The sequence below is a fragment of the Epargyreus clarus genome, unplaced genomic scaffold, assembly GCF_041222505.1.
Source record: "Epargyreus clarus isolate Ecla_fem2 unplaced genomic scaffold, WU_Ecla_fem_2.2 ptg000009l, whole genome shotgun sequence".
Taxonomy (NCBI): domain Eukaryota; kingdom Metazoa; phylum Arthropoda; class Insecta; order Lepidoptera; family Hesperiidae; genus Epargyreus; species Epargyreus clarus.
The window spans coordinates 8779865-8792915 of record NW_027332217.1 but is presented as its reverse complement, the minus strand read 5'-3'; the positions used below and the strand labels follow the sequence as shown (position 1 = coordinate 8792915).

The following is a 13051-nucleotide window of genomic DNA, read 5'->3' as shown; positions in this document are numbered from 1 at the left end:
TATTTGGTGATCTTTGGGTTGTTGAATTATATTCTGGATCACCTGTTCAATGCGACCTCTCCCGCTGGATCGTACCGAGACTATTACGGCGGCAAGAGCACTGTGAAATTGAGCAGGCTATTATCAAGGCATCATGATCATAGTTTGTGCAATCTAATCTAAATTCTATAATCAACTATTTCGCGGACAGATACTACTGCAGCATTCTATCAATCGTCCACTGGGTGTATTGAATATTTATCTCTCTCTTTCAATGTCAACTGCCTTTTTAAGGTGTGTCAATGGTTTTTTCGAGGTCAGTTATTTGATATCCTTCAGAAGCTTATAAGATTGTCTACTGTTGCTTCTTTTATGTAAAGTATAACACGCGAATTTTATTTGACTAAATCCTTACTAATATTATAAATCCGAAAGTAACTCTGTCTGTCTGTCTGTCTGTCTGGTTGTCTCTTCTTCACGCCTAAACTACTTAACAGATTTTAATGAAATTTTGTACAAAGATAGCCTGAGACCCGAGAAAGGACATAGGATAGTTTTTATCCCAGAAATCCCACGGGAACTAGGGATGGCGATCTAAAATCGATTAATCGGAGAATCGGTCGTTCGGACCCAAAACATCGATTATTTTAATCGATATTAGTAAGAATTGAATCGTAAACTATGCATTTGATCAAGTGATGATCTTTAGCAAAGTTAAAGGTGCTAATTTTCAGTTTTATGTATGTTAGTATGTTATTTTATTTTCTTTTAAACGCGGGCGAAGCCGCGGGCAATAACTTGTATGAAATATTTTTCCTAAAGGAATGTCAACAATGAACATAACACGTAACATTCATAAGTGGTGTCAAGGCAGAGTTAGTTGTTTTCGTCACGTAATCAGGACGTAGGATTTCTCGCGCCGTGGAATGCTACCGGAGATTATTTTATCTGATCTACACAAGCGCGGTATGTGATTTCTGTCCTATTATTTCTTGTGCATGTGCACCTAGGGTTTTTTTAACTTAAGAATGATATGATACTAATTGTGCTAAGTAGAAATTTAATGAGGGTAGAAATCTTTGTGGTTCGACTCCGCAGAAACCAACGTCACACCAATTTCTACCGAATAACAACAGTATTAAGCGCTACTGCGTTCCTCTTTGAAGGGTACGGGTAACATTTTTTTTTATAATGTAAGAGTAGCAGACGAGCTTGCAGTCCACCTGATGGTAAGTGGCTTCTGCCGCCCATGGACATCTATAATCAATCCCAGATAAGATAAGATATTCCTACCTGAGGTCGGCCACAGATGCACCGCTACCCCTGAGGACTAAGCTGGAACGCCTCGGGTGACAAACTTATTTGAGGCATTGCATCGTAGTCCTCAGGGGTAGCAACGCATCGGTTGCCAACCTCAGGTAGAAATCTAATCTTATCTGGGGTTGACAGTGGCCACTTAACATCAGATGAACTACATGTTCGTTTGTTATAATAATCTTATATATAAAATTCTCATGTCACAATGTTAGTTACCGTACTCCTCCGAAACGGCTTTACCGATTTTCACCAAATTTTATATGCATATTCAGTAGGTCTGAGATTCGGCTACTATCTGTTTTTCATACCCCTAAGTGAAAAGGGTTGTTTACCCTTAACATTTTTTTATTTATATGGCAACACAACGTTTGCCGGGTCAGCTAGTAACAGAATAAAAGCATGATGCTTACATTAAATAGAAAATATTAAAAGATAGCTAAAGCCCAATAACTTTAGTTCGCTGATTATGATCAGGGCGTACCAACTTTAATAATTAAGCAGGTACGTCCTAATAAAGGATTATTAGGACTAATAAGTGGCGGTGGTGCCGCCGGAGTCGAATCACAAAGGGCTCTACCACCTTCAGACTCTTCAGACCCTTCAGACCTTCTGACCACAATTGATACACAATGCCATGTATGCAATGCTATTCTGCTACGTAGAGTAAATTTGCGCGTGAGGTGATTCGGTCTAAACATTAAGAAAGAACTAAAAATGTTTAATTCAACAAAAGACAAAAAAGGAAATGCCAAAAAGAACAAAAATATTGCCCAAAAGAACAAGATTATTTTTATATTTGGATATATTTTTTGCGTCAACCCGTGTGTGCGGTTAATAATGTTAATAACATTTTTTAACTTATGTATTTTGCACCGCGCAGTAAAAGAGAACTGACTTGAATATGTGATGCTGTTTGTAATTTCCAGAAGCAGTTTTGATTTACGCTACCTGAATTTTGTATATTTTGAACCACAGTTAGTTGCTACCGTTCACAGTAGAGTAGATGGCATAGTATCTGATTTGTGGTAATGAGATATTTTGTACATCAGATTAAAGATGATCTGTATATATAAATAGAATAGTGTTTTTTGCAATAAAAATATTTGCCATTTTTAAGATTATAAAGAGCCTTGTTTTATTTAAAATAATAAATATTTCTTATCTAATATTTCTGTCTGTATCTCTGTGTCTGAGGGAGCGCCATGCTAAGAAGCTTTTTCTGCTTAACAACAGCAGTGTTAAGCGATGCTGAGTTCGGGTTTGAAGGGTGTGGTAAGAGATACATCCAAGGTGTTCTAATTTATTCCTCAGGGGTAGGAATTTAATATTATCGGCAGTTGATTACAGATGTCTATGGGCGGTAGGGGTCACTCAGGATCAGGTGGATTGCATCTACTTTTTCTACATATAAATTATAAAAAATACTTATTAATTACTATAATTAAGACGGAAATTTGACAGAAACAGATATTTAGTTAAATCAATTACATTGCAGATTGTTTCTTACACGGAAAAAATACGGTTACTGCCTAAAAAAGCTACTGGCAGGGGCGTATCCGGACAATCAAATGCACATGGACGGGTAGTTAATAAAAACTTTGTTTTATGGTGGAGTCAATCGCCAGGATCAGAACTGAGTCACCTGTAATCGATATACAGTAATTGCAGTGTATGTACTGGTATCGGGTGAGACAATGATGTCGGACGGTCCTCGATCGTATCTTTCGCAGTTACATGCGTTTAAGTAATTGCGGGAACTGGCATTGTTAACCGGTCGACGCAAATTGGGCATTAGCGATAATTTATTGACTTTTAAATTAACTCTCATTGTAGTAGAGGTTTTGAATATTTAGCGTGTGGGCTCCACGGCCGCTGATGGTCCTTAATGATAGCAATTGTTCCCCATCATTGGGCCCGATGCAGGTGCTCTGGCGACTCATGGGAAGCTTAAGCCATTGTGGACAATGGAAATGAAAGTTTGATTGTCTCATGATTGCAGCAAATAGCTCAATATATTATGTCATATAATGAAATTGAATTAAAAGGTAGGGTTACAATGCATATCAAATCTTGCATATAAATAGCCAGCGTGGTAAACATTTAGAAATATTTTCCATTTAATAAGGTGGACTATGAAATATAGAATTGATAGTTCTAAGGGCAATGGTACGAATTCGGCCACCTACTTCGAAGGTTCGGGGTTGAGTTCCAGACATTCATACGGATTCATATTCATATTAGAAGTTATTTACCTTTTGCGTTAACGGTACTGCTAACCGTCAAAATTATTTATCACGAATAAATGTACAGGGGGTTAAACTCTTTGACGTCAGTCTGCGGTGGCTACTTCTATTAATTAAATAATATATTATTTATTTACTGTGCGTTTTATAATTCTCTCAAAGACGTGGTATGATGGTAGAACAGTTTGTGGAATAACTACAGAAGGATCATTGCTGCACCTATTTCTGCTTAATAACATCAATGTCGATGCTGCTGTTTTTTACTATGAAGAGTGTGGTAACGGACGCAACTATATAAGGTTCCAAGTTGTACTTATACTAATTGGAACCTTAGGGATAGTAACGCATCTCTGGCCTACTGTAGGTAGGACTCGTAAAAGCGCGCAGTTGCCACTTACCATCATGTGGACTGCATGTTCGTTTATACTTGTACTCTTACACTACTGTACACCGGGTACAGTATGATGGTGATGTATATCACTGATTTTATTCTAATCATGTCGTTATTCCACTGTATGAGTTATTAAGATATCCGGTTGGAGATAACACGATGTCATAGGAGACCGATATCTTCATGTATCACGTATTTTGAGTTGTGCAAGTTTTTTGCTGTCGCTTAATCTTACGTGCTTCTAATACGATTAAGCTATGACTATGAGTCATATTTGGGCAAGCAGCCGTGGAGATGCAAATCGTTGTAGTTGGCGGCACTGTTAGCGGCTGGCATTCGTCTGGTAAGGACTAGATTGTCAATTTATGTGTAGTGACGTGAGACGGCGCGGGTCGGCTCAAAGGCACGTGCGTGCCCCGGAGTGGCACCGCGGACGCTCAAAGCGGCTTCAGCTATCGCGCATCTGGGAATATCCGAGGTGTAATGGCCTCTCGTGGGCACCTCTGACGAGCCGGCTGCTCTGATGTGGCGCGATGGGCGTGGGATGCACTTTTGACACGCATTGCCCACCAGAAGCTAGTGCGCTTACGTGATGTCTTTATCATTCGCAGTAGGCGCCACGTTTGGGTGCAATGACGTAATCTGATAGGTGTGTCCCTAAATCTCTCATAAGAATAAGATCATCATGGATAAAATATACCTTGTTCGTCAGCGGCATTTTTTGAATTGAAACTTTATAGTACGAGTACCTAGCTATATATCGGTGTAGCACTGGTGCATTTTGTTTTCAGAAGTATGGTAAGAGAAACTTATTCATTAGGTTTTGCAATGAAATTCTCATACATTTAACTATTTTTATTTGGTGGAGGTTTTAGGGTGATAGTGTCCAGTTAATGCCTACACTTTTTTTATAATATATGAGTAGCAGACGAGCATGCAGTCCACCTGATGGTAAGTGGCTACTGCTGCCCATGGACATCTGTTATCAACCCCTGATAGGATTAGATTTTCCTAGCTGAGGTCGGCTACAGATGCGCTGCTACCCCTTAGGACTAAGCTGGAACTTCTCGGAAAAGTCTGTCTCCCTTACCACACCCTTCAAAATGGAACACAGCAGCGCCTAGCACTGCTGTCATTAGGTAGAAATAGGTGTGGCGGTGGTGTCGCTGGAGTCGAATCACAAAGGGTTCTACCACCTTCAAAATCACTTATTATGTTGGTTAGTTTATAATATGAATGCATGTGTAATTACATACATATCTGTGTATATCAGTAGCTACTACTAGTACGAGAAAAAAATATAATTAAAAAGTTCTATATTCATCAATTTTGAATAAATGAGATTTGAATTTGAATAAGGAAGGTAGTGGTGGTGCCCTGGGAGTTGAACCACGGACGGATTCGAGTTTTGCTTTTAAGACGGTTAAGTTAAGTTTGTGGTTCAATTCCGATACACCACTGCCAAATCTATTATATGACAGCAATTAACCGATGGTGTGTTTTGGTTCAAAGGGCGTTTAAAGGAAGTGGTATGGGATTATACTTATCAGAGGCGTTCCAACTTAGTCCTCAGGGGTAGTGACGCATCTATTGCCGATTACATGTACGACTCTCATCGTTTTTGTCCATGGGCGACAGTAACCACTTACCATCGACGGATCATTTGCTCGTTCGCTATTTCTATATCATCATCATCAAGCTATTACTGACCCACTGCTGGACACGGATCTCCTCTCATAATGGGAAGGATTAGGCCATAGTCCACCGCGCTGGCCAAATGCATATTTATGGACTTCACATAACTTTGAAAACTATTTTTTTAATATTTCTCAGGTACGCAGGTTTCCACGCGATGTTTTCCTTTCCCTATAAGCTTTGAGTGATAATTAATTTGTAATTCGCACATAACTTTGATAAATCATTGCATGCCTGGGATTTGAACCTCGGTTATGTTCAGTATGTTTGCTGCCGATAAAATAATTCTTCATTCCACCTTCAATACCCTACGTTGGTTGATAAGCTCGGCTGTTTCTTTATTTCACTTTGTTAGAAATTGTATAAACATCTGAAATCCGTCTGTCGGCTAAATTTAATTAAAACACTTGAAGTATATTATTGAGAAAATGAAAATACTGAGTATTTGCTAATTGGTTGCTATTATTAAAGCGTTCATTCCTCTCGACGATATTTTATATTGAATTTTTACTGGATGGCGTCGTCCAATCGCTGTCGGAGAAGTAATCTAGCCCCGCCTCTTTTCAGGCACCATCGATAGTGCAGACTAGAGTTTATTGATGAGAAAATATTACATATTTGGGTGCTTAATACGTTGTATTTTTAGACACAAAGCAGTGAGCTATTTGAGATACGAAAGGAATAATAAAACAGTATCTCTCTATTAGAGATCTGTGAGACTTTGATTTTTTAATGTATGTTTGAGTTTTTGCATAAGCAATGCAGTGTATGGAGAATGTGGTAAAATTAAGTCCGTCAACAATTTGATGATAACTACAATTTTATAAATGTTGAAATCGATAATTTTTAAGTAATATGTTACTATAGCTTGAGCGATAGTTGCTTAGGCTACCATATAGTTGCTTAAGCTACTTTAGTTGCTTCGGCTACCATATTGTTGCTGTCGTTTAAACCGCTGCCATTTGGGCATACAATTTGTTGTTTGAGCAAACGACGAGTGACACATGTTTGACGGCAGTCGACTGCCTATACGACTCTATAGATGCATAAGATACTAATTAGTCGCTGAGCAACTGTTGTCAGTCTCGTTAACCATTACTTAGTTACCGTAGCTACCAATCGCTCAAGCAATAGTAGCCAATGAGCCATCAGTCTGAATTTCATATAAATGAGTGAAAATAGGAGTCATACAAAAGTAATAAAAGTATGTAATAAATACATGTTCATTTCTGAGCCAACGATGTTTTTGAAACTACCCTCATCAAATAATCATCCCTCTGGATAAGTACCTACTCGTACTTATAGAAAAGCCTAGCACAAATGTAGCATAAATCCTTTTTGGAACAGCTTCTATTTTACAAATTTGTCTAATGACGTCAGATTTCCCTCGTACATCAGGTTTAAGCTTCATTATTTTCCCCTCTATTTTCTATATTGTTACAAACCTCTGTAGGTCGACTCTGGAAGCATCAGTGCCACACCCAATCCTGCTTAAAATAACAATGTTAAGCATTACTGGGTTTCAAGTGTGTGGTAAGGAGATATACATTTATAAGGGGTTCCAATTTACTTATCAGGAGTAGTATCTGTGGCTAATCTTAAACTCTACCTCTTGTTATATTTGAGGTTTATTGCAAATATCCATGAGTGACAGTGACCACTTATCATCAGGCTGACCAAGCTTGTTTGTTTCATTAAGGCTCCAGACAGACGGACCGCATTTAAACTGCAATCCAACCGCAAATTGCAGTTCCGGTGCAGTTTGAATGCAGTTGACACGACTGCAATAGAACTGCAAACCAAACGCGCAGTCCGATTGCAGCTCAATTGCAGTCGTGTCAACTGCTTCCGAATTGCAATATACCCACCCGCCCGCACTACTTTAACGCTCCATCCCCCGCGTATAGAATCAGTGCAGGCGGGTGGGTATGGTGCAGTTCGAAAGCAGTTTGGAAGCAGTTGACACGACTGCAATAGGACTGCGCGTTTGGTTTGCAGTTCTATTGCAGTCGTGTCAACTGCATTCAAACTGCACCTGAACTGCAATTTGCGGTTGGAGTGCAGTTGAATTGCGGTCCGTCTGTCTAGAGCCTAAGAAATGATAAGTTGCATTCTTTCATAACGCTGCAGTTGCAAAGGAGCATGCAGTTCACTTTATAATGAGTGGTCACTGCCGCCCATGAACATCTGCAACCAACTCCATAATACTAAGACGATGGCCACATAGCTAAGTCTGCCGGAATCCACATCGTTCCATATCCTAAGACAACAATTCCATCAGTGTATTTATTTAGAGAAAGAGAAATTCAAAGGGGATAAATTGGTAATATTTTTTTGTAATATAAGTTACTGCACTGCTGTTAAGCACTACTCCTAGTAGTGCTTAACAGCAGTGCTTAATATTGCTATTATAAGACAGAAATAGGTGTGGCGGTGGTGCCTTCAAGGTCGACCCAGTCGAATCCTTATATTTTGTGTTATCAAGATTATATGATTCTCTGATGGGAAATAAGACATTTTAGTTGTAATACTTAGAAAAATACCAACATATAAAGTCCTTATTGTTATACAAATCATCAGCTGCGATCCTGTCGAAACAATTTCGATCAGCGTTCCCCATATTGCTATCTGGACCGGACGAGCTAATCGACTGCGTCTGCGCTTCATGCTATCACACTCATCCGACTAACTATAAACATTTGAATTGTTTTATTTCAGTACATACCATTAGAGTAAACAGAAACTGTATCCATTGGTTACGTTTGATTTTTTGGACCTTCATATCTGGCAAGCAAACAGCTTGTTTATATCTTTGCTTTACGGCTGCAATCTAAAGAGATTTCTTATGAATAGATTATAGTCAATAAATACATACATACATACACACTGTTCCTACACTTAAACTTATGGCATAGTAGATCGCTCTGATTACACATTTAGGAAGAGGGGATACAAGGGGGGAGGGGATTGTAGAGGGTCCAAAATAGTGTGAGTTGCAATGGTGCAAGTTGAAGTTGCAGCTAATTATACGAATAGGTACTCGAAAATTGCATTGTATGCGTTGTCTAACTACACTTATCAGTTCAGGAAGACAGAAGGTGCTCACGCAGCCTAATCGTGCCTGCTTATGATACTTGCTCATTAGATTTTGAAAATCGTTTACCGTTTTAAACTAAATAAGGCAAACATATATCCGTACCAGGGTTTTCAATTTAACCATTAATACACCTTTGATAGACTTTGGTTGCTTCCCACCATTTTATTGTAAGTGGACGCTTCCTTCCGCTTTATGGACATCTGTAAACGATTCCATATCCTGAGGACTAAGAAGATTACCTCATAGGTAATTCAGTCAACATCCACAATCTTCGTGAAACGCAAGGAATGCTTCACGCTCTATACTTGATACTAAACTTTCCCGAGTATTGTTTGATACTCATGCTACCGGGTTTCAAAATTTAATGACTGTCAGCGCCTTCGACGTAATATGCGAATTTCACATGATTTATAATCAAAGTAGGAAAAATACCGCGAATGGATACTGATGGTGATAGAACTCTTTGTGGTTCGACTACGGCGGCACCACCGTCACGCCTGTTTTTGCCTATTAACAGTAGTGTTAAGTGCTGCTGTGTTCTGGTTTGAAGGGTGTGGTAAGGTAGATATACTTTCCGAGGTGTTATAGCTTAGTTCATTGGCCGACTTCAGGTAGGAATGTCTAATCCCATCTGGGTATGATCACAGATGTTCATAGGCGGCATAATACCATCCGGCATAATACTTACCATCTGGTGGACTGCATCGACTAAAATGTTTCCCATACGTAATTTTACTTGTGTCTTTGCATATCACGTGACATACAAGAGTAAGAGTTTTGATATTCTTCCTCGATCGCTTGTGATCTTACAGTATCAAGTATAGGTTATCAAGGGGATTTTATTTTTGAAAATATTTAGGATCCTAAAGTAAATAATTATGAATCGCCCACAGATGTGCGCACAGGCAAAAACCGCGAGCGGAAGCTCAAGTAGAGTTATTGACCTCGCCAACGAAATATTCTAGTTTCATTTTTTCTGGCTAGCGTTTGACTGTGTTATGTTTGCCTAGGAGACGCTATACTCTTGTTTTGACCAGATCCAACTTGTATTAAGAAACAAATTTTGATAAAGGTTCCAGTCAATGGCAATCTGTAGTGGAGTAGGAAACAAGTTAATTTATCAGAGCTTGAAGACTTTTTACAGGGCCGTCGTAAGTTTGTATGGTAAAAAAAGGTCTGGTATTTCCATTGCACTCTCCCGAAAGTACAGTCTTCAACGATGATTTCCTTCACTGTTATAACAAGCGATAATTAATTTCTAAATCACACATAACAATCAGAGTTGGGCATACCTGGGATGAGTTTGATTCCCGAAAGTACGTCAGAACAATACTAAGAAATAAAGTGAACCTAATAAAGTAGGCAAGTCTAAACAAACTCTTAAAAATATACGCGTCTATTCATATTCTATACCCACATCCTCTCTTCAGCCAGATGAGATGTCAAGGACATACCTGACTATGTATTTCTGGTCCTCCTTGATGATGTATCTTTATAGGATCAACAGCAAACGTAAATAATAGCTAACTTTATCGCCAACAAATTCTCAACATCATCACCATCACTATGATCCAAATGTTTGATATCAATTGAAATCTAGTAAATTTGTTATGACGGTGATAGAATCAGTATAGTTTAACCGGTTCCGCTGTATCATGACCACACCTATGACCTTGAAGTAGTTTTTGCGTTTCGGTCGAGGGGTGTGGATACCGGCTTATTTATGAGACTAACATATAAGTCCTCTTCTAGGTATATGGAGTGGGTTGAGTGGAGTGTAAATATGCTCATACACCACGATGATCAATTATCAGCAGTGGGTTGCATTTTTGTTTGTTAATTCAATCTTATAAAAACAGATTGCTCAGATCTGGTCTGGTAAGGGAGACATACTTTTCCGAGGCGTTTTGGTTGGTGGCCGACCTCAGGTAGGAATGCCTAATACTATCTGGGATTGATTACAGACATCCATTGGCGGCAATAGCCATTTACCTCATAAATAGGTCACAAATACGTTGCTGCCCCTGAGGGCTGAGTAGGACCATCAAAGTCAAGTATGTCCAGCTACAAGAGCTCTGTGATTCTCAAGTGGTCCGCCTGCCGATTTGTTAAAGATGGAGTCTCTGATAGCTTTTTAAACTTAACATTTTGAAACAGGAACTTTCACTGCAGCCCCTTTGATGATAAGTGGTTACTGAAGTTTTGATTGTAGTCTTGGGCTGCAACTCCCGGAGATGAAGTTGATTTCGGGTTGGTTGAGGATTGTTTCGAACGAGAACGGTATAGTTGCTGAACGTATGGTAACGCCACAGTTTTCGTATTATATTTTTCCGGAAAACCTATTTCAGGGATAAGAAAAATGTAACATTGTCGCATTTTTTATAATTTTTCATTTTCGCGTATTTACTTTTTAGTCGATCAGGAACTGAACGACTTTCGTGTTTATTTGTTTCTAGGAATAGAATCGGTTGACAGTGTCCGTCCTCCGAAAAATATAAAAAATGAGTAAAAATATTAACTCTAGCGGAGCGTAGACTCGTGTTTAAGTTTTTATTGATTATTTGACTTGATTGTGTGGGTTTTTTTATTTAGAAATAATACCATTTTATGATGATATTTGAGGAGAATGTCAGATTAACTTAAGTACTCAAAATGTTTACTGTGCAAGTTTTGCTTATAAAATAGTTTCAGTAGCGTTTGCTGATTCGTGCTAATACCTAATTTATAGAGTAATAAAAACATGATAACAGTACAGTAAAACTTTGCTTGATATCATAATTATTCAAGGAAGGCAATTGCACATTTAGATAGTAGTGCTCACCATGTGTCGCTGGTGTAAAGTACAGTGCAAACAGATCGTCGACGGAGGCACTGGCGGAGGCCGAGGGTCCGGCGGCCGGCGCGTGCGTGGGCGGCTGCGCGTAGGGCTGCGGCTGCGCCAGCGGCGGCGGCGGCCCGCCGTAGTGCAGGCCGCTCGGGCCTGCCTCCACCAGCAGCTGCATGTGCGATATGTCCACGAACTCGTCTCCGTCGCCGCGACCGCCCAGCTCCTCGTCCTCCGGCCGACGCATTGCGATCACCGAGAGCATCGCACGATCGCATCCCCGCACCACTCGCACTTCACCACCATACGCGGCTCGGCCGCACTCACTCACACACGCGCGGCCACACCGCCCGCCGTACGGACCGTCTCCGGTCGCTTCCGGTATCTTGAACACTAACTTATTTACCTAAAATTCTACAGAAATTGACGCGATCACAGAACATTACGTTTAGGATTATGGTATGCGGCACGCTAATCACACTGAAGGCTCGTGAGCGTCTACTGATAAATGAACACAGATTTTGCACGCGATGTGTGTCGTCGCGCCGAGAACGCCACATCCTCGACTGAGGCGCGCGCGAAACGGCGAGGGCGTGCAGCACGCCGCCCCCGTGCGACGAGAGCGCGGTGCGGTCGTGGACCGCCGCGCGCCCTATCAATGGACGCCAGCCACCCGGTCGAGGTCGGCGTTCATTCACGACGGTCGCGTTAATGGCGTTCGAGCCGGGCGCCCTCGCTCAGCCGTCGTCGCCCACATGCGCGAGAAAATGGCGCGGCGTCGCGACGGCGAAGGGAGGCGCGCGAAAACCGCGGGGCGCACGAGTGTAGTGATGGTGCGGAGCGGGCGCGCGCGCGACCAGCGTGGGCGCGGAGGCTCGCCGCGTGCTCGCGCGTCACCGCGGCTCCGCGCGCCCGCTCCTGCCGGCCACCACTTTCTCCGCGCTGAATCACGCTCCGCTTTCGTACGCTACGCGCTGCCGCCGATTCCCGGAGACCGTTTTGGTTATGCTACAATTAGCCGCATGCCACGCGCTCCCGTGACGTCGATGGCCCGGACGAGATAGTTGGGAAGTTACGTAGGTCGGATAAATCATTGGCTTCGACTAAAAATATATACCTGGTCATTCTGTTTGCGACGTAACGTGTGCGACGATGCATAGGTATACACTCTATAAACTATTTTTGTACCGGATTATTGACGTATATCATTATAAGCCATCGTTTGCGTACCAGTCTATTCACATAAACGAAATCCTATTATTATAAGGTGTTACTTACTAAAAGAGCAGTTGATATGTATTTCGTAAAACAGTTAGATTAAGCATTTTACGCTTATGGGATGCCTAACTTGTAAGATTTTATAGTACCAATTATTATGAATTTTAGTTTTCAACGTGGCCTATTTAAAAAAAAAGGCTAATCGCAAAGAGGAACAAAGTAGGTCCTCGTATTGAGTAATTTAACTTTTACAACCCCTAATACACGGATAAACGTCCGAAGGAAAG

The 13051-nt window shown here is 40.8% G+C and overlaps 1 protein-coding gene across 1 annotated transcript in view; it reads right to left on the bottom strand.

Annotated features, from left to right (window-relative positions):
• Positions 1-12491, bottom strand: part of sr (zinc finger domain-containing protein striped) — a 39694-nt gene extending 27203 nt beyond the window's left edge. Inside the window, exon 1 of the mRNA XM_073076645.1 lies at positions 11544-12491. Within this exon, the coding sequence (XP_072932746.1) occupies positions 11544-11811 (268 nt within the window). The 5' untranslated portion in view covers positions 11812-12491. The remainder of the gene's footprint in view (positions 1-11543) is intronic.
• Between the last annotated feature and the right edge of the window lie 560 nt (positions 12492-13051).